General features: G+C 38.6%; 3 protein-coding genes and 2 long non-coding RNA genes across 6 annotated transcripts; 3 read left to right on the top strand and 2 right to left on the bottom strand.

The window, feature by feature from the left end:
• Positions 1-1,676: 1,676 nt before the first annotated feature.
• On the top strand, positions 1,677-5,198 carry LOC113685089 (uncharacterized). 2 transcript variants are annotated; one of them, XM_089190303.1, is made up of 5 exons: positions 1,677-1,876; positions 2,593-2,703; positions 3,413-3,469; positions 4,047-4,100; positions 4,221-5,198. In XM_089190303.1, the coding sequence occupies exons 1-5, from the start codon at positions 1,708-1,710 to the stop codon at positions 4,982-4,984; spliced, it is 1,155 nt and encodes a 384-aa protein (XP_089046429.1). In that variant the 5' UTR covers positions 1,677-1,707; the 3' UTR covers positions 4,985-5,198. The 2 variants fall into 2 exon arrangements, with proteins under 2 accessions (XP_089046429.1, XP_089046430.1); XM_089190304.1 differs by lacking the exons at positions 1,677-1,876; positions 2,593-2,703 and adding an exon at positions 2,962-3,049.
• Positions 5,199-8,690: 3,492 nt separating this feature from the next.
• LOC149036137 (uncharacterized) lies at positions 8,691-9,622 on the bottom strand. Its single transcript, XR_016181895.1, has 3 exons — positions 9,520-9,622; positions 8,952-9,021; positions 8,691-8,827 (listed from the first exon to the last, which is right to left on the bottom strand). It is a non-coding gene; the product is annotated as an uncharacterized LOC149036137 (long non-coding RNA).
• A 3,463-nt stretch (positions 9,623-13,085) lies between these two features.
• Positions 13,086-19,881, top strand: LOC113685256 (uncharacterized). The gene is made up of 8 exons (XM_089190300.1): positions 13,086-13,303; positions 14,055-14,156; positions 14,381-14,482; positions 14,603-14,710; positions 15,044-15,136; positions 15,374-15,466; positions 15,828-15,923; positions 16,722-19,881. Exons 1-8 carry the CDS (start codon positions 13,138-13,140, stop codon positions 19,715-19,717), a joined length of 3,756 nt encoding a protein of 1,251 aa, XP_089046426.1. The 5' UTR covers positions 13,086-13,137; the 3' UTR covers positions 19,718-19,881.
• Positions 19,882-22,447: 2,566 nt separating this feature from the next.
• LOC113685078 (uncharacterized) lies at positions 22,448-24,219 on the top strand. Its single transcript, XM_027202544.2, has 2 exons — positions 22,448-22,734; positions 23,473-24,219. Exons 1-2 carry the CDS (start codon positions 22,557-22,559, stop codon positions 23,922-23,924), a joined length of 630 nt encoding a protein of 209 aa, XP_027058345.2. The 5' UTR covers positions 22,448-22,556; the 3' UTR covers positions 23,925-24,219.
• Positions 23,603-24,473, bottom strand: LOC149036136 (uncharacterized). The gene is made up of 2 exons (XR_016181894.1): positions 24,229-24,473; positions 23,603-23,909 (listed from the first exon to the last, which is right to left on the bottom strand). It is a non-coding gene; the product is annotated as an uncharacterized LOC149036136 (long non-coding RNA).
• Between the last annotated feature and the right edge of the window lie 1,449 nt (positions 24,474-25,922).

Here is a 25,922-nt window from a genome sequence, read left to right as displayed (position 1 = left end):
ACATGATCTGAATTAATGCCAATCTTGACTGATTCGACCCACTCGGCCTCAGCATCCTATGCAAACTTCCTGATTACCTAAACCCGTATCTGTTAGTTGGCGGAGGGCTCAAGAAAATGGCATGGTTCTTTTTAGTTTTTAACGTAATTACGATGCTAAGGCATGTTAAAGATACGGTCTCTAGCAGTGAATGCTGGAGGATAACTTGGTTCTTTAGTCTTGGAGTTTTAGATACTTCATTTGAGTACTGAGCATGTGCAGTGAGATAGTTTATCAATGTTTTCTACTGAGCTACCTACAAGATTGTAAAAACTGTCGATCTTACAAGGTATTCGGACCACATGGATATTGTAAGTCACCCACTTTCGGTGGACTAAGTCATCTGGGATTAATACTACTTCACATATCAATCTAGAGTAAAACTGAGGAGAAAACCAGTGTTATTTTCGCACTTTAATAGGAAAATGATCCAACCATGTCAAGAGTCTTGGAAAAAGGCACGTCATCATAAGCGAAGTCCGATATGATTTATTAAAACCTCTCTGGTCCTCATATTGACGTTGAAAGGAAGAGAATCAAACATTGCAGACTATTAATGGAAACATTTTTATTTCCTGCTTATTGAGCACTAAAATTTGAAATATCGGTAACAGTTTCTTTCTTCCCAATCACGGGGCCTAAGTCGAGAGATGCCACCCTTGAGCTCAGTTCAAATTTTTTTTTAAAAAAAAAAGGCCACTGTAGGACATCAGGTACGGAAAAGTCAAATGTATTTTTTGATTTTGACTACCTCCAAGTAAAACAACCTGAACCGCAAATTTCTCCAGCCCCTCACGTCCGTATAGCTCGCACTTTGTGGTATCGTGAGAGGTGACAGGAAGGCTATGGACCTTGAGACACATCCCATATACCAGCACATACGAGAACCGTTCATTTCCTTCCTTCCTTCTGAGCGATTAAGTTTAATGGAGAATCTCTCCATTGCTAATTAGAAACTCCTAACGTTACATTCACAGAGGAAATAAATACCTTCCAATTTAATAGCATTTACTTAAGCATAAAATTTTTGGTGATATTATGGTCTTGTTATTCCCATCTACGTCAATGAATCGTACCAATCATGTATTTACTTATGTTTTGAGCCCAATTTCGTAGGTGTTTCTTGGAAAACAATTTGTGATGGTCCAAAAATAAACATCTGAAACATCCTCTGAGACAAACGTTTCTAATATTCCACCATCATTGTCGTGAAACAATTTTCGTAGAAGCCATATTGACTCGCTATCATAAGTGTCTCACAGAAAAAAAGAGATCATTTTCTACTCCAACCATTATTGTACACCAACATGTAAATCAAAGAAAACTTGAAGTTGTTACGATAGTAAAACCAAGACGACATGACAAACATTCGCAAACGTTTCAGAAACTATTGGTCAGCAATCTAATATTTTTGGAGAGTGGTCATGCGAGTGGTCATCAAAAGCATGGATACTCGCGCTATTCAAGAGCCACTTATTAATCTCTTTCAATTCGGCTCAATATATGAATGAATTTCTTTGTTAAAAAGATATTGCTCTATTCTTTCAAAATTCTCTTCCACGTAGACAATCAGACCACCCCATTCAAGTGCTATTTTGGAATTTTTCGAACAGCATAAAAAGGGAGGGAGTTTGAGCAAAAGGTACATCGTCCGATAGCGGTACAACCATGGCTAGAGTTCTTCGCTTCCTCGCTGTTTTACTGGCAGCTATAGCTGTCGTAAATGCTGAAACCTTCGAAGATAATGCTGATAATCCTGAAGAGGTAGCAGCAGAATCCGAGCTTCTAAACTTAAATGAAGGTTTAGAAAACCTCTCTGATCAAGTAGAGTACAAAGGTATGAAAATGGATCTTTTCTCAAAAAATTTCCTTGAAATGATAAGAAAGTAACTTAATTCAGTCTCCCACGAATGTGCTTCCGAGACGAATGATTTCTCATTAGTTTTTATTTCACGAACTATCCACAGTATTTTAATTTTTTGTTTGATAAAAAATTAAACTGTTCCAAGCTTATAAATGTGGGAGGTGAGTGCACCAAAAAAAAATATTCAATGGATGAATTTTAATTTTTTTATATCGACAAGATGTAGATCTTACAGTGTGGTCTGTGCGAAATATGGAGTCAAAAGAGCAACCTTAATTTCAATTTGAGGTTTTTCTTCGAGTTTTGCGAGGCTTATTTTTGTACTCTTTACTTCTTTACATCTGTTCCCCCGTTTTTATCATCTCACTGGACATGATGTACAGTTCCTGATTTTTAATCAATATGATCGCAACCGTTTTTCCTTTAAAGAACTTTCTCTCTAGCCTCAAGCCTTCCTTTTCGAATGAATATATATCTTACTAAATTTAAGTTAACGTGTATGTATGCTACACAATGTCTAGGAATGATGGAATAACCTCGACCACAAGTTTCTCAAATGAAATGATTCAACATTCCATAATCAAATCACTCAATCAATTAATGAGTTAATCTGTTAAGAGTGCAACCAATCAGTCCGTCAATCAGTCATTCAGTCACTCATCCATGTTAACAACTTAATACTCTTTCAGCCGAGGACAGCGAAGAAACGGAAGAAGAACAACCAGAAGATGCTCCTATGGAACAAGACACCGTGAACGAAGAAACTTCATACGAGGCAGCTGAGGAGGAGAGTGACCCAGGTAGGGTAAAACACCTTACCAAAACTAAAGCATGAAGTTGGCAAAAAAGATGTTGAAACTATTCTCTTGATGGGAAAAATCATAGTTGCTTACTATATCCGTTGCTAAAGGAAAAACGTAAATTATTTACACTTGACTTTCAAGAGTGCTTGTGAAGTTGACGTTTCATCTTTGGTTAATTATGTTAAACGTATAGTACTTTTACAAAAACAAAATTCGCCTGGTTCAAATGAGAAAGGTTATTAATATCTCAAAATGTAACCCCATGAGTCAATGATTCTACGGACATGTACGTTCATAGAAGAAGAAACTTCATACGAGGCTGCTGAGGAAGAGAGTGACCCAGGTGGGGTAAAACACCTTTCTAAAACTAAAGCATGAAGTAGGCAAACAAGATGTTGAAACTATTCTCTTGATGGGAAAAATTATTCATTTTTCCGATTACATCGTGCCACTGAATTTTCCCTTCGATCACTAAGTTTAAAATGTACCATTTTGCTTCGTTTCTATCAATCATTCAATCAGTGATTTCCATAAATATGACTAAGACCACGAATGTCCTGTAGCTCACGAGAAGAGTTTATGAATTGCAATACGCCTAATTTCCGGTTGGAGAACTGGGATTTAAGGAAGGGAATTTCATGGAATAATTTGCTAGAAACTCGATTCGATTAGCTAATTTTTTGGCAATATTTTCCATTTTCTGCAGAGGAGGATGCCCAAGAAGACTATCCACAAGATGACGATGAAATAGAGCATGACATGGGTAGAAAATTATGTTACTAACAGTTGCCAATACCGCGAAATTACAGACGAAATGTAAAATAATATTGACAGCCAATACAACATTCAGCGGAAGAAAATATATAGTTTGTTTCCAAATGTACTAATTCATCTTCATCCGAGTGAACAATTTCCTATCAAAATTGCTAACACGAATGACAATTTGTAATTTTAAAAGCTGTTTGTGTCAGACCCAAGGTATCTGATCCGTTTGACATCATGATTGGTTCAAATCGACCCAGTATCTTTTATGTAATGGATCAGGACTGTCCATTAATATAAACCCGATTCCCTTCGCTAGTAAAAGAAATACAGCAACGAACTGGTGCTTTCAAAATAGTACAGTAAACCTCGTACCTAAATTAACAAAGTGGAAAATGAAGAGTTTCTCATCAGTTTCTTTATCCCTAAATGAGTAATTGAGTACTGTATCTATATCTTTTAAAGAACAACTATATATTTCCGAGACAATAGTACAATTTAAGGATTTGATGTTCTAGTCCAGAAACAATTCGATATATTGTGGATGAATAATAATTTTTTTCTTGAATTCCCAACAGAAAACAGTGAAGAAGACGAGGAATTGGAAGAAGAGCAAGATGAGGACTATTCAGGTAAAATTTCTAATTTAAATATGTATCTTGACTTCTTCTGAACCGCATCTGTTACTTTACTCCTTCTTGAACAATAATTGTTTGCATAACGAACCACCCGCTCCTTCTTCGTTTCATTAGATTCAGACCGAGAAGAGGGTTTCTTAGACATGCCAAAGGAAGACGTTACTTGTGGTAAACATTTCTTCAGTCTGACAAAAAAATGTTGCAATGGCAAAGTGGTCCCAAAGAAATTCAAATGCCTTAGTCTTCCCCTGAAGTGTGGTTGGCGTCGCTACAACCCAAAGACCCACCGATGCTGTAACCTCGGAAAATTGCGTAAAGTCGTTCCACGATATGCAATCTGCCCTAGTCCTCCCCTAACGTGTGGTTTGCGTCGCTACAACCCAAAGACCCACCGATGCTGTTACCTCGGAAAATTGCGTAAAGTCGTTCCACGATATGCAACCTGCCCTAGACCTCCCCTAACGTGTGGTTTGCGTCGCTACAACCCAAAGACCCACCGATGCTGTTACCTCGGAAAATTGCGTAAAGTCGTTCCACGATATGCAACCTGCCCTAGACCTCCCCTAACGTGTGGTTTGCGTCGCTACAACCCAAAGACCCACCGATGCTGTTACCTCGGAAAATTGCGTAAAGTCGTTCCACGATATGCAACCTGCCCTCGTCCTCCCCTAACGTGTGGTTTGCGTCGCTACAACCCAAAGACCCACCGATGCTGTTACCTCGGAAAATTGCGTAAAGTCGTTCCACGATATGCAACCTGCCCTAGACCTCCCCTAACGCGAACGTGTGGTTTGCGTCGCTACAACCCAAAGACCCACAAATGTTGTGATCGCCGAATACTCACTCCCTTATATCGTAGTTGCCCTCTGAAGTACTAGTGGTTTCCTACAATCCAGTGATCTGCCAAGTACCTTGACCAGAAAGTCAACGAATTTTTCCTCGTGGGAGTTTTCATGAAAAGTAACAATATGGGTAAAGCTGCACTACTCTAAGTAAAACTTAAGAGCAATTAATGTCCTAATCTGACGACGATGCTAATGTTTAAGACATTTATGTAATGTTCGGTTGAAATAAACTTAAATGCTTTCCTCATTAATGTGTTGTTGCTGTTATAGAAATGAGGGGTTTCTGCATCAAATTTTACTTGCAAAATTTCCCCAGAATCCTTCCTTCGTCTCGGCCAGACGTTACTCACTTCGTTCATTTTTACATGCAGCTCTGAATTTGTAACTACATCGGGGTTAGCCTTCCTTGGTCTATAAGCGTGTGAACATTAAATGGCCGAGAAGTTAACTTCAGCACTATCCTGATAGAGATCACTAACTTGGTTCTAGTCCTTCTCTTCTGGCCCTTCCTCAGCGAGCAAAGACAAATTATGCTGTAAACTGAATATGGCTGAACAAAGTTATTAGTGCGTAGTGGTTTTCACAATTGGTGGGAGACATCGTGCTAAGGATCAGAAAATAAAAATAATAACCCTAAAACAAGGATGACTCAATTTTAGTTTTATGTAGGTTGTTTTTCCTGTTTCAGAGTTGGAATGCGTCGTAGTCTAGGAAAAAAAAAATTAACATCTACAATTTTAAAGTTCTTCATCTTAACTGTGAGAACCCAGTTAAATGCAGTGACTACATGAGAAAGCTTTGGTGGAGATGCACTTTGTTCCCTGGCGAAGCACACCCTTTCCTAGAATTTGTGTTAAACAGCGGTTTTGATTGTTGATTTCTCACGATACTAATCAAAGTAGCCATCACTTTTAGGTTATGCAAAAGAAATCGGCTAATCTTTACGCTTGAATGTTCCTCGGTCAAAAAGTGTCATTAACCCAAAAAACATCCAACAATCAGTAATGACCTTTTAACTACACAACACAAACAGGTGAGGCTCTCTGCTTCCCTTTTCATAAAGGGATGATCGGAAGATACATGTTTTGGCGGATATTAGGAGATCCTGAGTCTAGGAAAGTTCTCTATAAGAGTCGGCGTCGATCGGAACATAAGAGAGTCTGTAAAACTAAAGTTTACTACGGTAGGCATCTACCTCGACTAGGGGTCAAATGAGTGGCCATTTGACAACCTTAATTTTTCAGTATTGGAAAAGAAGACTGTTGATTGATCAATCGTTAAATCCTGCTCAGAGCTCACCTTCGAGCAAGTTATTAAACTGGATGGAGTTTTAAGTGTAAATTTACTTCAAAACGCACGAGCGATAGCCAATTCGTCTCCCTTTACTAGTTTGCCTTTGTTTGTCTAACCAAAAACCGGCTGAAACTATGGAAAGAAAAGGATGTAAGGGGAACAATATAGCTGCCTGATTAGTCGAGAGATGTAACCTGGGCATGAAGTGGTAGAAGGTAGTGCGAATGTTGTTAAAAGTGTTATAATCTTTATATAATATATAATATATAATAATATTATAATATAAACCTCTGGAGGCAGAGAAAAGCCCAATAAATCTGCAGCTAAAATCATTTGTGTTCTCGTGTAGAGGTTCAGTGTTAATCGCATGCTTCGTTCTACTTATGCACGGCTTTAAAAATATCGATCTCAAGACTTTTCATTGGCTTAGCAATCATGGGCTATGAGCCACTATACCATGCCCTACAAATGTGTTACGTGTAGGTTTAAAAACATAAAGTTGGGAAGTTTTGTATACATTTTGGGGTGTTTTTGATAACATAATTTTCCCACCCGTGCCTGTTGGATATGAGATGATTTTCACCAACTAGGCCTTATCTCAGATCCAACGCGCGCTCCTAGAAAAATTGTGTAATATCCCTCTTAACATGCATGCGTATCAAGGAGTCGGATACCAAATTAGTTTTACGGAATATACATTTTTCTTCACGTAAGTGAGTACAATACTCGTTTCCATAAGGAATTATCAGCCCAATGATGTCAAACTGAGGCCCTTTGAGGGAGTGGGTTGCCACTAACTCTCCCAAAACACCGAATGCGCTGTCGAACATGGTCAAAATGAAAACTGCTCGTGTGGAACGGAGGATTCTAATCGACATTATTTCCCACCGGAAAAAGTTATTTAAAAGGCTTGAAAGCAATCACGTTAATTAATACTGTGACTAGACTTGTTTTACAAACGTTACGTAGGCATTTTGATAAAGTAAGGAAATTAATCAATTTTCACAATTCCTATCGTTCTAAATCAGGGCATTATTTCAAACTATTACATGCCATCAATTGAGATGACGGTATTTCCTTAAAATGTGTGTGTAATTGCAAGGCCTGAGAGCCAGTACATTTATTCATACCGCGACCAAACCTTTCCAACAATCATTTCGTGTACGTAGGTTATCGCAAGGAATTAACAAAATAACGAATGAATATTTTCAAACGGGGCACTATTAAATTATATAACAGAACCCGAAATAAAGCGATTGACAGAGAGTAACAGTAGATAAAGGAATCAGGATGTTTTCTGGTTAGTTTTGGCGACCGCATCTGTTGCTAAAGGAATGATTTAAATTATTTTTACTTGACTTTTAAGAGTTCTTGTGAAGTTGAAGTTCCATCTTAGGGTAATTACGTTAAACGTAGAGTACTTTTACAATAAAAATAAAAAAATTCGCTTGGTTCGAATGAGAAGGTCATTATCTCAACATTTACCCCTATGAGTCAATGATTCTACAGAAATGTACGTTCGTTCAAAGTATCCCACGAAAGTAGTTCGTGGAAGTAGTACTTATGACATGAACTAGAAAACCTAGGAGGTGCATTCATTTACGACATGATTACTTTGAATCACAATGGCCACACTGCAAGCGGAACAAGTGACAAGTAGATTCCATTTACGCAAAATTGCTGTTATTGGTGAGAATAGAATATAAGGTCTCAAACGTTTTCTGAAGATAAGTTTTGATATACAGTTTTAGGAACTCTTCACGGTGGACAATTTCCATCATCTGCTCAGTTAATAAAACCAAATTATCTAGAGATATTGTTAAAGCTTTCCAGTTTTTTATTGTTTATTTGATTCCACGCGAATAGCGACGAATTTTCGAACAAAAAAAAATTAATAACTAACAATATAAAGCTGCAAAAGAATAAGCAAATACTGCAAACTAATGCAATTATCATTCAGACAACTGCTCTCACTTTCACTGTTAAAAAAAGCTTATGGCAATTCGCACGCAACAAAATTAAGGACACGCTAAACGGGCTAACCACTTATTTTGGACTTCTAACTTAGCAGACAGTGTGATAAACGATCGTGAGTGAGATATCCTTTGAAAGTACTTTTTTTACTTCGTTTTATAAAATACGTGATTAACTTTTCTCCTATAATACGCTCTTCCTTCTAGTCCTGTTCAGGACGGTCTTTTTAAAGCAATAGCATAAATCGCGTACGCCTGAAAACTGGTCAAGGTACCAATCTTGAAACTCTTAAAGAAATATTAAGTCTAGAAAAGTGATTCACCCGCAAGCGCGAGGCTGCGAGAAACACGCACACATTCATAAATTCAGGGGCCGCCCACATTTCCTGAAGCTTTTTCCACTTCACAGCTACAGTGTCATAGCTCTAGTGTCAATAAAAAATATTGGTGTGAATGTATGGAAGGTGTTCGAAGTACAATGTCAATTTTGCAAGGTGCCCAAAACTGACTTGAACTGAACATCAACTTGTGTCAAATTCGCTTTCTGATAGCAGTTCAGTTTGGATATTAATCCTTTTTCCTTGCAGCTCCTGCTTTGCCTCTTTGGTTTCTTAAAAAGAGCATCCATCCATCATTCATCATTCGAAAAAAAAAAAACAGTTTCTTTGTGTTAGACACTTTTCGGTTGGTGTGACTTCAAACAAATGCAATATTTTTAAAGAGCCAATACTCACCAACTTCATGGTTCTTAAGGTTTACTTCCTATTCACTGCACGATTCTTGGATCAGTTTAGAAGCCACTGGCTACATCAGCACGTTGAAGGGGAAAAAATATGCAATAGGAATGATAAATTCACAGACAATACCCTCTCAAGGGAAAAATCTTCCTAAGTTCGAAGAATCAATTATGGAAAACATTTAACAGTAGGTAAATCTAATTGTTTCGTAGGGCTTCATTTGAATGAACCCTTCGTTAAACTTAGTTTCAAAAAGATTTTAGTGGAATGGAACGGAAAAACGAAAGCCAATGTCCCAGTCGTCTTAAGAACGGGAACTTCGAAGAGAACCGATCATCATCACCATTCTCGACATTTTACCGGAAACTATCGCCATAAAAACAAAGTGCAAAGTATCAAGCGCATAACACAGGCACATGGAGAGGAAAAAGATAACCTTATCGGTTTCAGAGGAAAACATTGACATATTGCCTATAATAAATTTTTTAAAAAATCGGAAAGGCTTAACGACGAAGTCTCTGGCCGCCGCTGGTATGTGGTAAATATACAAAATAACGAGGTCTACCGCTTTGAATTTGAGCACCACCACAGGTGTTAACCAACATTGTTTTCGTCAGTAGGCTTAGGAACAGCATTTCTTGTTGCAGGGGATTTTAAAAACACGTCTTAGGTTCTTTCTGCTTGGTTTATCGATGTGGGCAGAACGCTGGAAAAATGATCGCTAAGCACGATATTATATTGCTTGCTGTACCAAAGCATGCCGTAGTAGTAAAGTTTATTTTAAAAAATTTCTTTGGCAGTAAGTTCCAAATTTAAAATCAGTGAGTAAAAAAATGAGACTCAAACAAGCTGTTAGATTAAAGCTACCTCGGAGAGGAAGCAAGAAAGTACAGTTAAGGAAGTGAAATTACATGGAAAAACTAAAAAAATCGGCTTCATAATGGAACCTGTGAAGAGTTAGAAAAGAAAAAAAAGGTACATACAAACACAAGCCTCGACCTACAGCAAAGCAAAGCTTCACTGAGTATAGATTTAAAAAATGAGCTGGGGTTTCACCTATGCGTGTCAAAAAAAATCCGATATTGTTCAAGCGGGATGGCGTCACTCTTCTTCAAATGTCTCAATGACTTCGGTCCCAATATTTCGTATTTCTTTCACTTCAGCTGAAAAGGAAGGTATTGGCAGCCAAAATACACAAGAATTCAAGCGCATATTAAAGAAATTAGGCGAAAGCAAAATAAATTTTGATTCTACTGTCGCCGTTATCAAAAAGAAGGTCAACGCTTATGAATATTGTTAGAAAGTTTGTCTTAAATTTGGAAGCCGTAAATCAAGGCCATTATTTGGATCTTTAGGACTGTGTTATACCATATTTCAAGTTTTCATAGGCACTGCATTCGTAATCAGCTGTGCATAGTTATAAACGAATGTAGTTATTTTAAATAACGACTCATTAGCTATGCTGACAAACTTCATCAGGTTAAACGAAGATTTCAGCTCGGTTCATAACTCGGGAGCAAAACTGTGCGAAACGATTCAATCATGGTTTTCTTCCTTAACCCATTCTTTAAATGCAAAATATCACATAAAATCACTGTCAATTTTTTGATGAAAGTTCATCAGAAGAACACAGGTTTGATAATTTTTTCAATAACCAGCTCTCCTGCTAGAGAAGGGTTTTATAGGTTCATGATCATTTTACATATCAGAATAAAGTTAAAACCCTCATCCGCTCAGTAGACTTGGCTCTTTTTGACAGCCAAGCTCAATTTTTTGGATATATCGTTGTTTACAGAAAAGCCAATATAATTTCCTCTTTGTCAGTATTTTAAATCCTTTATTCACTTTTTTTTTTTGCGATATTTCATCTTTGGCTTTCTTTATCAAGATGCAGTACAACAAAGCGAAACATTGCAAAATGAACCATGAATAATATGCCATGGTATTCCTTTGTTTCGCGATGTCACCAGTCAGCAGTTTTTAACACTTCAGACCTCGTCATTAGCATCCCAAAGGTGCTCAAACGTTTAATTAGTTATTCAACAGATTACGCCTAAACCCTAAAGCAATACGCACTTCAAGTCTTGACACGAATGAAAGAACACGCTATCATGCGATAAAACCGCTCAACGTGGGTGTGGTATCGTCGTCGGTATCTGTGCGTTATATGTACTCTTACTTGGCTGTGCGCCATAACACTTGGTATGCAAGACCTTTTGGCTTGTCACGAAATGACGATAGCTAAGAGGCTTTTAAAAACAGAAGTTAAAATTACATTTCCAGAAAAAAAACGTCTTTGTCTGACCGTCGGCGCTTACTATTCTGTTCCTTCTTAAGTTTAATGTTTTTTCTTTTTATTATAACATACTATGATTGAGGATTTCTTGAAGAAATACATTTTGGGAACTAGCGGGGCAAAAAAAAATCATCGGCTAAATGTAATAACAAACTTATGCAAACACAACCCAACTGACTCGTGTTTATTCAACTACTGTTGTTCCAAATCCTAACAGTTGGTATTTGCTTGGGCAAGAAGCTGTCGAGGAACACGCAATTGTACATTTTAAGCTTCCGCCTACCGCTGAAAATTTGGCGGAGTCGCATTGTATCGATAAACGATTTTTAATGTTTTGCGATTTCTTGTTCAAGTTACGGAACATCATGAAGGAAGGAAGCCAAAAATTGTCAAATTTTACCAAAAGTTGAGAAGAAAAGACGGAGCTCACATCGGACACAGTTCGGGGGAATACGTTTCGCAGCAATTGTAACTCACAACATTTAGACATTTTTACCGCAATTTGAAGTTGGAAAAGCGTCCTGTTGCTATCCAACTGTCTCAAAACTACTGTTAACAAATTACGTTTACTAAAGAAAAAAAACAATTCCTATAATTTGCCCTCCTCTTAACCGACCCTTCCACGGGTTCTGTGAAATTGAGTTTAAGCTTTCCTAATTGAAACTGCTTGGAATTTGAAATATTAAGTATTACGTTAATGCATTTTTATTTACACTGTCTTCTTCTTGAACACCTCAATCAGGCCAACATCGAGAGAAATACTCGAGTTGAAGTATTACTGATATTTCCAGCGTAAAATATTTGTACCTTTCCTTGTGAGGTCAGATATCATTCCATTGTGGTCAACGCACGTTATTTCCACTTAACAATATACAAGTTTCCCTATCAACGTCCCAATATGGAACAAATTGCTACCAACGTTCTCTTTCGCAGGTAACAAGCGTGAATCACGCTTGAACAACCCCCTCTAACATCCGCATAGCTTTACTAACACTATTCTAATGAGAGAAAGACATTGAGAGTCTCCCATGCCAGAAAACGGAAAAACAAGATGAAAAAAACATCCTAAGCTGTTGCTACGACGACATTAAAACGTTCTAATTTTTTCCGTTTCTTTCTGGAGAAAGCCGAAATGGTGCACTGAGGGGAAAAAAAAGATGTCAGTTAAAGAGAGTCAAAGATGTGTGACGTATTTGTCTACCAGTTTCATCGCTGAAGCTTGCTGCGGATAACACAATAAAGCTATTTTAGTTATTAATTTTGGTAATGATTGCTACATAGTTAACAAAGTTATCTACCTCCTCAAAAGAGAATGACGCCAACGAAATGAAGAGCCGGAGCAACCATTAATAAGGGAAAAAGTTTTTGTAATTTTTTTGTCTCAGGGTGAAAGGTTGGCTTTGACATGAACATGCAACTTGCAGCAACCTAATGTCATATGCCATTTTGCTCTCACTTCGAATATGTTTTACGTGCCAAAGAGGAACAATCTTTTACCGTTAGGCACGATCAGACACAATACATCGTACAAGAACTACAGTCGAACTCCAAGAAAAGACTACTGGATATTGATCTTTTTATCAACCTGTTCCTTACGTATTTTTACACGAGGCCTCAGTCACGCTGAATCACGGAGAGAGGTAAACTTAGGAGGTACTTGGCTATATGTAGGCGTCTGTAATTAAACGGATATGTTCCAGTCCTTTAAATATTTTCTTTGTTTCTTTATCTTTTTGGTTTGATGAATGAATTTACGTAAATATCAAGTAGGTCATAAAACGTCCCCCTAGACAGAATCATGCTGTTCCCACGCTAGAACGGTATAAAAGGAATGATTGTCGTGAGTTAGGGTGCATACTCCCCGCAGAAGCGTAAGTAGAGGTAGAAATGATGGCTCGTCATCTACGGTGGATTGCAGTCTTTTTAGTGGTTTTCACTATCATTGAAGCCGACCCCTTGGAAGATAGCAGTGTTTCTCCTGAAGAGGAAGCAACTGATACCCAAGATTTTGGCAAGGCTTTGGAAGACACTGCTTATCAAGAGGAGATCAGAGGTAGGAAAAATTCACCTTATAGCACGGTTTACTTATGGAATGTTTGGTTTTACTCATGTTCGTTCTCGTGAAGATATGTTTCTTATATAAAATGAAACTAAAAAAATGAGGGGCAAAAAAATTCACAGAGAACAAATTACACTCAGAATTAATATCAGCCAGAGAATGCAAGGAGGTAAGCGTCTGCAAAAGTGGAAATTTTTTCATAACTCAAGGCAAGTGCAACGGTGGATTTTATAAGCGGTAGTTTCTTCCATGTTCATGGTTTGCTTTTAGGAATTAGGGCTGCTTCGTCATTGTGCCATCTTATTAGACGTAATTTGATTTTATCATAACAAGACTGTCTTCGTTCATCAATGGTTTTTCCTCTTCGTGTTGATCATCAGTCATTCAATACATAACATTTATGCCCAAACAGCAAAAGCAAAACCCATTCGATTGAAATACAATTGCAATAGTATTAATGTATTCAGTTCGGACCAAACCCAGCATTAAAGGACATTCCAAAATAAATGTGGCTTTTTAAAATAGGAGATGTTCCTAATATATTGTTAAAAAGGAAGTTTTTATTTCTTCGTTAATAATAATCAATTCATCCGGTTACATAGCGTGTGGGACACGAAGTCAGTCAATATCATAATAAGTCAATAGACTGATAAAAATTCAGCTTTCAGAGAGACGATGAAGGTTTTTTTTCTATCATACGCTGGTGGCTTAATATTTATACACGTTTTTTTTTTTCTTTTCGTAGAAAATAACGATAAATCGGATGAAGAGCAACAAGAAGAATCCCTTGTAGAAAATAATACTTCTGAAGATGTAAATTCCTACAATATGGACGAGAACGACTTAGGTAAGCTCCTACTAAGGCTTCCTCGAAACAAATTCGTGTCAAATTCAACTTTAAGTCAAGTTGGTTTCCCCACCTCGATGCGTTACCATAACCAGTTAAAGGACAATCGTTGTTTTAAACTAAGTGCATAGAAAAATATCAACAGTTTTTATTTTCAATGAAACATTGATCATGCACTTACTCACTAGTTTCTAAAGGTCGTGGTTCAACATTCTCTTCCATAGAAAATGAGGAAGAAGCAGAAGGCCTAGATCAAGGGGATTCTCCAGTAGAAGACACTGCCACTGAATATGATGCTTACGATACTGCTGAGCAGAGCGACTTGGGTATGTAGTCAACTTTCCTGCAAGAGTTAATGTGATCATTAAAAGGGTAGGAATACCGTAGCAAGTGAATCGATGTATCGGTCAATTGTAATACGAAGGTTTTGAAACTTTATTTTATAGAACAAAGTAATCAAGAAACAGCAACAGAAGATCAACAAGCCAATTCCCTGTCAGATAACGATTACTCCGAAGAAAAGACTTCTACCACTACTGAGGAGAATGACTCGGGTAGGTAATCTTGATTTAATTTTTGAGCGGCATTTGCTCAATATATAAGTTAATGGATGGAAAGTTAACGAAAGTCCGTTTTATTGTCACCACTTCATCTCTTAGCTGTCAAACATACTGTTACAGTCAGCCAAGCAGCATTAATTCAAATGGAGACAAGACGATTATCCAATGTGAAAAAAGAGAGGAAAAAAAGAAAAAATAAAGCGAGTATGGGCGATTCTCCGCCAGGTTTCGCTTAACAGTCATAAATCCACTGAATAAGATCCAAACAATCACTAGACAGTAAGGCGAAAGGTTCTAAACGTCACGACTTCCCATTTTCTTAAACAGTAAACCCCGAAGAAGCGGAAGGCCAAGAACAGGAGGATTCCCCATTGAAAGATACCGCTGCTGAATATGACACTGCTGAGCAGAACGACGCGGGTAAGTAGCCAAGTTTCAATCATGATGTTTTACAGGATCATTAAAAGGATAGAAATGCTGAAATCAGTAAATTAGTGTCTTTATGAATCAATTGGGCAGTCAGTAAATAACTGAATCAGCGGCAATAAATCCAAAAATCAATTGGTCAGTCTGTTAATTGGTTATTCACTCAACCGACCAATGAATTGCTACCTGGGTTGCTAGGATTATCAAGTCAATTTTCCTTCTCAATTGTAGAAAACGATGAAGAACAACAACAACAAGACTTTTTAGAAGGAAACGATTCTTCCCATGAAGAAACTTTCGACACTGTCGAAGAAAACAACTCGGGTGAGTAGCAATTTTCTTGAAATACAAGTGTGACGATATATTATGTTCTTCCTTAATAACCCAATATGATGAAATTTACGACTCTCGTGATGAATATCTGGGACGTAGAACTGCCTAAAGTCGCGATAAACATCACTCTATGCAACAAATGAACTAAGCTTTCTTTTCCATTGACTGATACGTTTTCTAAGATTACTGGAGTTTGTCTTTGTTTTCTTAATTGCTATTTCTAAAGCATTTGAAATTTCGATAAGTAATCCTTTTTCTCATCTTTCCATCGACAAACTGTTATTTTTTCGTTCTTATTTAAGGCATTATCAATCATATTACTAATCTGCAATTATCGTTTCTTTTTTTCCAGAATATGAAGAAGAGGGAGATCAACTGGAGGATTCAGCATTAGATAATAATGCTTTCGCGCTAAACACCCCTGTGGACAATGAAGATAGTGACTATGGTTCGTAGAAAAAATAATAGTAATTAAATTGAATTTTAAAAGAAAACTACACATTGCAATAACTTGAACAAATAAATTTTCTGCAAAAAAATTGTGCAGATGGTAACTAGGTGACAAACCAGAAGGCGACTGTTTTAACCCTTTACACCCTAACATTGGCATGCATATTCTCCATACTGTTTTCTATACAATTCGTAAGGTACCAACAAGAAGAATTTGTTTAACAACCAAGAGCTTCTTTAGTTGGTGATCATTTCCAATATTCTCGTGACCTAAATGGACGATTTAAGGGTGATATGGTAAGGAGAAATGAGATGTTAGTCACTCATAGGGGTAAAAAGGTTTAAGAGGCCGCCTCGAAGAGTGAAACAGCCACATGGGTGATATGCCAATAACAACAAACACACATGACGATGTACAATCTCCCCTAGTCATGATAGGAATCCCTGTCATTTTGTAAAACTGTAATCATAGAATAAATTTAAAGTATTAGCCCAAATGAACGATAACTCAATTAAGGTAATCCCTTTGTCAAGCAATTAAAATCATCAATGGAGTTCTACAGTTCTAGTAAGAAAGAAAATAATCTTTCTTCCGTCTATCGTTCTTGAAAAAGATATTGTACTACAAGGAATAAAATGTATTTACGAGCGCACTCACGTTTGATTTTCCGAAAGAACGAAAAGAATACTTCTGAAACTATATTCAGGGAAACCACGTACAAACCTCTCCAACGGTGATCACATTTATTTTTTCTCAGACCTAATGCCTAACTATATAAATCTGTTCTTTATTTAGACTCTCGCCAAGATGACCCGGCTGTCGATAAACTACAAACCGTCCCTGAGGATGACATTTCATGCAACATCCCATACAATTACACTCTGACCCACAAGTGCTGCTATGGCAAACTGGTTCCAAAGAGCTCCATTTGCGGAGCTAGATGTGGTTTGTCTACCTACAATCCACTGACCTATAAGTGCTGTTACGGCAAAGTGGTTCTTAAGTGTTTCCCTTGCCCAGGCAGATGTGGCCTGCTGAGCTACAACCCATGGACCCAGAAATGTTGTTATGGCAAAGTGGTTCTCAAAAGTTTCCTTTGCCCGGCCAAATGTGGCCTCGTAGGCTACAATCCATGGACCCAGAAGTGTTGTTACGGCAAAGTGGTCTCCAAACGTTTTACCTGCCCAGGCAGATGCGGCTCAACTGCATTCAATCCATGGACCCATAAGTGCTGCTATAACAGATTGGTTACCAAGAGTTATACATGCCCAGCGAAATGTGGCCTTACAAGCTACAATCCGTGGACCCACAAGTGCTGCTACAACAGAGTGGTTACCAAGAGTTATGTTTGCCCGGCGAAGTGTGGCCTTGCAAGCTACAATCCGTGGACTCACAAGTGCTGCTATAACAGAGTGGTTCTCAGGAGTTTTATTTGCCCAGCGAAATGTGGCCTTGCAAGCTACAATCCATGGACTCACAAGTGCTGCTACAACAGAGTGGTTACCAAGAGTTATACATGCCCAGCGAAATGTGGCCTTGCAAGCTACAATCCGTGGACTCACAAGTGCTGCTACAACAGAGTGGTTACCAAGAGTTATGTTTGCCCGGCGAAGTGTGGCCTTGCAAGCTACAATCCGTGGACCCACAAGTGCTGTTATAACAGAGTGGTTCTCAGGAGTTTTATTTGCCCAGCGAAATGTGGCCTTGCAAGCTACAATCCATGGACTCACAAGTGCTGCTACAACAGAGTGGTTACCAAGAGTTACACATGCCCAGCGAAATGTGGCCTTGCAAGCTACAATCCGTGGACTCACAAGTGCTGCTACAACAGAGTGGTTACCAAGAGTTATGTTTGTCCAGCAAAGTGTGGCCTTGCAAGCTACAATCCGTGGACCCACAAGTGCTGCTATAACAGAGTGGTTCTCAGGAGTTTTATTTGCCCAGCGAAATGTGGCCTTGCAAGCTACAATCCGTGGACTCACAAGTGCTGCTACAACAGAGTGGTTACCAAGAGTTATGTTTGCCCAGCGAAATGTGGCCTTGCAAGCTACAATCCGTGGACCCACAAGTGCTGCTATAACAGAGTGGTTCTCAGGAGTTTTATTTGCCCAGCGAAATGTGGCCTTGCAAGCTACAATCCGTGGACTCACAAATGCTGCTACAACAGAGTGGTCACCAAGAGTTATACATGCCCAGCGAAATGTGGCCTTGCAAGCTACAATCCGTGGACTCACAAGTGCTGCTACAACAGAGTGGTTACCAAGAGTTATGTTTGCCCAGCGAAATGTGGCCTTGCAAGCTACAATCCGTGGACCCACAAGTGCTGCTATAACAGAGTGGTTCTCAGGAGTTTTATTTGCCCAGCGAAATGTGGCCTTGCAAGCTACAATCCATGGACTCACAAGTGCTGCTACAACAGAGTGGTCACCAAGAGTTATACATGCCCAGCGAAATGTGGCCTTGCAAGCTACAATCCGTGGACTCACAAGTGCTGCTACAACAGAGTGGTTACCAAGAGTTATGTTTGCCCAGCGAAATGTGGCCTTGCCAGCTACAATCCGTGGACTCACAAGTGCTGCTACAACAGAGTGGTTACCAAGAGTTACATTTGCCCACCAAAATGTGGTCTTGCAAGCTACAACCCGTGGACCCACAAGTGCTGCTACAACAGAGTGGTTACCAAGAGTTACATTTGCCCAGCAAAATGTGGCCTTGCAAGCTATAATCCGTGGACTCACAAGTGCTGCTACAACAGAGTGGTTACTAAGAGTTATATTTGCCCAGCGAATTGTGGCCTCGCAAGCTACAATCCGTGGACTCACAAGTGCTGCTACAACAGAGTGGTTCTCAAGAGCTTCACCTGCCCACCCAAATGCGGGCTGGCGAGCTATAATCCATGGACGCACAAGTGCTGCTACAACAGAGTGGTTCTCAAGAGCTTCACCTGCCCACCCAAATGCGGGCTGGCGAGTTATAATCCATGGACGCACAAGTGCTGCTACAACAGAGTGGTTCTCAAGAGCTTCACCTGCCCAGCCAAATGTGGCCTCGTGAGCTACAACCCATGGAGCCAGAAGTGCTGCTATGGTAAGGTAGTGTCCACAAGTTTCCGCTGCCCGGCTAGATGTGGGGTGGCAAGCTATAATCCGTGGACACACAAGTGTTGCTACAACAGAGTGGTTCTCAAGAGCTTCACCTGCCCACCTAAATGTGGCCTTACAAGCTACAATCCATGGACCCAGAAGTGCTGCTATGGTAGAGTAGTGTCCATAAGTTTCACTTGCCCGGCTAAATGTGGGGTGGCAAGCTATAATCCATGGACCCACAAGTGTTGCTACAACAGAGTGGTTCTCAAGAGCTTCACCTGCCCAGCCAAATGTGGCCTTACAAGCTACAATCCATGGACCCAGAAGTGCTGCTATGGTAGAGTAACGTCCAAAAGTTTCAGTTGCCCGGCTAAATGTGGGGTGGCAAGCTATAATCCATGGACCCACAAGTGTTGCTACAACAGAGTGGTTCTCAAGAGCCTCACTTGCCCAGCCAAATGTGGCCTCGTCAGCTATAATCCATGGACTCAGAAGTGCTGCTACGGTAAAGTAGTGTCCACAAGTTTTAGTTGCCCGGCGAAATGTGGAGTGGTGAGTTATAATCCATGGACCCAGAAGTGCTGCCATAACAGAGTAGTGTCCAAAAGCTTCAGCTGCACGGCAAGATGCGACCGCGTGACTTACAATCCCTTGACACACAAGTGTTGCTATGGTAAAGTAATATCACTGTATGCTGTTTGCTAGTTAGCTAGCACATTACTAAGCTAAAGGATATTTTCTTGCAAGGTTCTTTAGAAGTAACGTCAAGCTTAAACTAGTCAGATGTGTCTTCTCAGATGTGCTGATGGTAACTTAACATTGTAAAACTTATAAGAAAAGAAAAATAAAATTTACTTTTTTACTCTGCAGTTGAAGATGTTACCAACAAATGACTTTTACCGCTAACAAAAAAATTACCTCGACATAGAGCCGTAAAAAAACGCTCTCAGTCCCCAGAAGAGTAGAAACATATCCATGAGTATGGGAAATGAAACTGACGTCAAACAGGTCCGTCAATAAGTCGCCTTTTTCGATAATCGATCGTCATTCCCCTCTATGACTATTAAGTTATGACTGAGAATTTTATCCTACACTCAGCTTTCGTTTCGAAAAATCTCGCATAATGAGAAGTCATTAAAACCGATGAGACATTGGTCACCGTATAGTCTCTAAAATTGCATCAAAGATGTTTTATATCAGGTAATTGGGCTGGGAAACTGTGTATAGAGGTTGTATGGTACTGGTTTTTCTTTACTGACAGTGCTCGGCCGGATGTATAAGGAATTACAGAAAAGATAGCGCTTTTCTACTAATTATTCAAAGGAATTGCACAACCGAAAATTATCGTGAGAATACTTTGTTATTCAAGATGTCGATGTGATCGACTCCCTCGTAACTTTTTCAAGGTTAACAAGGAGGGCCTTTGAACTGAAACATGATATAAAAAGTGGAAAAATAAGTTTTTACACAATGTGTTTTGTCATGGTCAATTAATCACAAGACCAGACCTCACAAATGATTTGCGTGGAGTTTTATGACTTCTGTTTTATCTTCTGAGATAGAACAGAAGGACAGAGGGAGGAAAACAGGTGGACGACATAATTTGGTTAGTTTTCGTAAAGGTTTACATAAAAAAAATAGATACCTGAAAATTTCCACCTTCACAGTCACTGCCTGTTAATTTCTAATAATAAATTAATAATGGTTTTCATGGAGAAGAAATAAAATCTGATAGTTAGCAAGGCTTAGGTTCCTTTTATATAGAAATGTTTACCGACAGAAACCATATTTGATAGTCATGTAATGATGATGAGGTTGTCTTCCTTACATCACAGCAATTCATGTAATGATTTGGTGCAAAAAATTACAACAAGACCCAATCATTATTGAACACATATTTGAGGGCTAGCTTGGGAGAGGGAGAGGGAGAGGGAAGCTACTGAGGTGTCCATCACTTCCTCTTCTTAAGATTAACTTTTTAAAGACAGCAACATACAATACATAAATTGTCACTTTAAGTGAAAAACAGCACGGATGTTAACAACTAAGTAGGTACTCTGAATATGTCACAGTGTGACCCCCTCTTGGAAAAAAATTATACACTCCAAAACATAATTAGTTGGTAGTACTATCTTCTTTTGCCCCTCTTCCCCTTCCAATGTTGTTAATTGCCAAGGTGTTGATTTAAACGTGATTACGCACACTGAGAGGATTAGGGAGAAGCAGTAAATGTCACAGCGAATGTGGCTGGGAGTGTAGGTATGCCCCTACAAAATTGTCCATGATTCTCTCTGCGTTTGAATTCTTATTAGTACTTCTGCAATGATAGCTATATCAATTTACTTACAGTCACATAAATCATCGGCTATATACGAACAAGCCCGTGTTTAGAATTACAATCATGATTAACAGGCTCATTCAAGTTAACTAGTTCTAAGCTAAAAAAAAAAAAAAAAAAAAACCAGCACAAAGAAGTCTTCTGATTTCCAAGGTTCCTTTTACATTTGGTCTGTGTGTGGCGTAGTGTGAAAATTGCATTTTTGATTCATTGTTGTATGGTCTTTAAACATTACCACAGCTGCCGGAATTTTTTACTTAGTTACTACTTCAAAAGTTGAAAGCTATTTTCATCCTCATTTCTTCCGTTTGTCATGCCCTTGTTGTGTCGTCAGTCCCCTCTAAAAAAAGCTTGAATCATTTGATAGATTGCTATGCCGACGGCGACCGCCATTTTGTTTATGGCTTTCAGCCGCACAGTTTGCTTCTTGTTTTTCTCGGAAAAAAAAGAAAGTGTATGCTCTTTAAAGTATTGCTTATCATTACGAAATAACTCACCAAGGTAATTTCCACGATATTAGGCTTTTTGCTTTTCCCAAATACCCCTCGATTCGCATCGAGTCCGTTTAACAAGTCTCACAAACAAAGAAACCATCAAAGTTGTGTGGCAATCAGCTTTGCGTTTTCCCGCTCATTTTCTGTGATCACGTGCAATCCTTTAAGCCAGTATCAGTGGTCATCCAAGGTTTCTTTTGCGTAAATGAAATCATGATTTTGCTGATAATTTTCGAGACACAAGTAGACTCGTATCGCACCGGTAAATTGCGTTGAAACAGAAGGAAGACTGAATCAACACACGATTAACCATACTGAGATCAAACAATTTATTGAATTATGGGATTGACTTTTGTTCCGACTTGAGCTATAAATTTTGGTTCTAGCTCTTTCTATTCCTGATTAGTTCTTACAAAAGATGGCTTCATACATATTTTGACGCCACCTGACTTCGAAAACAAACTCAGTCAAGCACTCTCCAATAAACAGAGTTGGATTTTTCTCAAATGAATCCGTGTTGTTCTGTTATCAGACTCACATGTAAGAAGTCGTTCGATTTTGATGTAAATTAGTTTACAACAAATCATAACACTTCTTGATTTCATTAAGTCCCGGTTGCATTCGGATGAGTTCGATGACCGAAAACTTGGTTACGCTAAGTCAATATAAAGTTGAGAGGTTTGTAAGCCACAGTCTGTGATTAGCGGTAAACATGACTCGCTTACGTTACGGCATTTTGGTGTTCCTCGCTATTTTTTCTATCTTTGTGTCAAATTTAAAAGCTGACGGTGAGAACAATTCGCCTCAGGAAAACTTGGTAAAAAGACATGCAGAGCCAGGGACAGAAGAAGACGAGCTTTTTGATGATATTTCAGCGGAAGACACTAAAGGTAAACGGTTACAAATTTTCGACTTTTTCTCAGCGGTACACAAACAATTTATATCTCAACTTGCCGATATACATGTAAAGTATATACGGAATACTTATCTTCGCCTGCCCTAATTGGCATATGTTTTCAAGATTTAACGGAGTAACTTTGCTTCTTTTAAAACATTTTTTGTCTGCCTTTTTGTAAAACATAAATCGAAATATTAGCTGCGGCGCCGTTAAGTCCTTACCTTCGACTTCACTCAGCGTAGTTAATAAGTGGATTGTTCACATATTTTAGAGTTACTCGACCTTAAAATCAAAAAAGAAATACTGCCATGTTTATTGTGACACTGAATAACAACCAGTTGAAACTATTTAACGTCGAATACAACCTTAGGGCGACAAAATCTTGAAAGAGAATTTGGGTAGAATCCCTTCCCCGGGGAATGAAAGTCGCGGCCAGAAGAGTGAGCTCGTTTCTACAAGGAAGACCACTTGTTCTGGAATCCAATACAGAGCGTTTTTCAGAGCAAAGTCCGGCAAGAAGAGCAAAAGGAAATATCGCGAGGAAACAATGAGACTGTGACGCCAATTAAAGAGCACATTGTAGCAAAACCAAGCCAATCCTTGATTTCTTGAAACTATTTGAAACTATTGATTTCTTCCGAAACTATTGAGATTGCGCTATGCTCTAACCATTTGATCACTTCACTAACAAAGTAGAACAAGTAATATCATTTTGCTTTAATTATTGCAGAAAAAGTTACTAGAGTGAAAAGATCTCACTTCTGGTCCTGGACGAGCCGGAGGAGGTCCACAAACAACCGGTATTTCAAAACAAGGCCTCATTGCGAGCACGAAGATCATGAACACTTTAGAACCCGTTGTTGCTCAGGAAAATTCATGGACAACATTTTATTACAGACATGTTGTGCTGGACGCATCGTATATAAAAATATGGTGCCATCTTTCTGTCACACGCATTATGGGTGTGGTCATTTCTGGTTTGATAGCAGCCGCCAAAAGTGCTGCTATGGTTCCAAAGGGGTAGACTGTCAAGATGTCCTACCAACGTGTGGTTTGACGCCATTCAACCAGACGGTTCAGGCGTGCTGTAAAGGCCGATATTTGTATGTGATAAAAAACCAGAAATGCTGTTACGGCCGTGTGATTTCCAGAGGGAGGACCTGTCGACTTTACAATAGATAAAGCACTAGTGAGCGAGTATCCTAGAATCAGAACAAAAATTACCTCAGCGAGAAATATCATCATGGATCTAGGGACAAATCATAACTCAACACAGTAAATAAGTAGACCAGACCCGGAGTTTGAAAACGCGAGTGAACAAATTGAGATTGATTTTTGTATTTCTTTTGATGTTTTATTAATTTTAGGGTCTCAGAGAGGGTAGTGCGAGCTTTCTAGGGACGGATCCTATAGTTCAGTAGCAAAACTAATGTATTTCCGTGTAACTTTGGACTCTCAATTAAAAAAAATTATTCCAGTGGGTTACCTAAGTAAAGTGAACTTTAGAGTAGACAGCCGCCGATGTCCCAAAGCAATCCTGCCGCGATCCGATCCTGCCGCGATCCGATCCCGCCACGATTTCGAATTCTTATGGAAAGTTTTTTCTTCTATTCTTCTTCCTCTTCTTCTTGTTTAACCTCCTCCCTTTTTGCTGCAGGAAGTTCAAGATTGAAATATCTTCCGGTAACTTATTTTTGCGATTGTTCTGTTCGAGCAGAGGAACTCGAACGTGGAAAGAAATCTGATATTTTCTCAAAATATATAACTCGTCGAGTAATACAGAGGAGACTTACATTGTCGATGATTGGTTGGTATTTCGAGTGATTCCGAAAATGTTGAGTACAAATACTTACTTTATTTGCATGCAGTTTTTTTTCTATTTGTCATGTAAAGACGTTTTACTCAGCCGAAATTTTTTCCTGCCGAAAATAAAATTTTTGTTATGGAACAAAGATTAAGCCTAAAATCCGCCAAGTTCATGATCCGATCGATTTTCTTGGTACACGGCAGAGTCAGGAGAATGATATTATGTATCGCAATATCGCAATTTTTTTAATCTTCTGAAACACCCGAAACCAAAATATCGCCATGTTGAAAGCCAGTTGCTTTCCACTTCCGCTTTTCAGGGAACGTAAAACGCTGAATATTACAGCCAGCATATTGGATCTGGAAAAGGAAACTGACCGCAGCAAATGTCTTTCTTTTTTCAAGTTTTTTCAGATGAAACCAACCACCTTATTCTCACCTGTTCCAATAAGATAGAAAATCAAGAAAACTTTTGGGTTAAGTATTTACGTTCTTGTATTTGTCTTTACTTCCTGTAAAATTTCCTTTTACAGTATAGAGACTAAAGTCCAGTTTCCGTAAATAAAAGTATTATTAATACATCAAAGTAGATACATGTGGTTGTAAGGAAAGCCTTCAAATATTCCTCTACTAAAAAAAAACACTAGAAATTTGAGGGGGAAAAAAAAACTCAAAACTCAATTCAACTCAGTAGACGAGTGTTGATGAATGTGTCCACTTCGACGTCATAGTCAAGGTCTCTTAACGTAATTGGTTAAACAACCAGACCACGTTCGTTGAAATTTCAAAAACTTAGGGAAATTCCAAAATTTTTATTTCTTATTGGCTCATGTGGTAACCTTTTGCTGCAATAACTTTTATTACGCTTTTACGACGTTTGATCGAAATGCACACTATAGTTATGAATACTTTGGTTTTCCTGACGGCATCTCACATGCGAAGCTTATTTTAGCGCGCTCCTTGACAGCCTTGCACACACAACCGAACTAAAGTGGAAATTGCTCAACCTAAACGGTGAAGAATATTATAAGATACTGATCATATTCTAAAAGAGAAAAAAAATTGTGAAATAAAGTAGTGATTCAATATAATCCATGTTAGTTAAGATGCAAACAAATGGAAAGAATAGTTGTGATTGGCTCCTAACCTTGGACAAATATGCAACTGACGGAGCAATTAAAAAAACATAGTCTATATACATGTAACATAACTCACTCGATATAATTTACGTCAAGACCTTACTTATATTAAATATTTTTTCTATTTTAGAAATAAATATATTGTCAATTTATTTGTGTTTTTTTTGGTTTTGCAGTTAGAAAAGGCAAATATTTGTTTTGTCTAGGTAATTATAATAATGGCATTACACAGCCA

Source organism: Pocillopora damicornis, chromosome 12 (genome assembly GCF_964200805.1).
Source record: "Pocillopora damicornis chromosome 12, jaPocDami1.2, whole genome shotgun sequence".
Lineage (NCBI taxonomy): Eukaryota > Metazoa > Cnidaria > Anthozoa > Scleractinia > Pocilloporidae > Pocillopora > Pocillopora damicornis.
The sequence above is the reverse complement of the archived record's forward strand: the minus strand, read 5'-3'. Positions and strand labels throughout refer to the sequence as shown.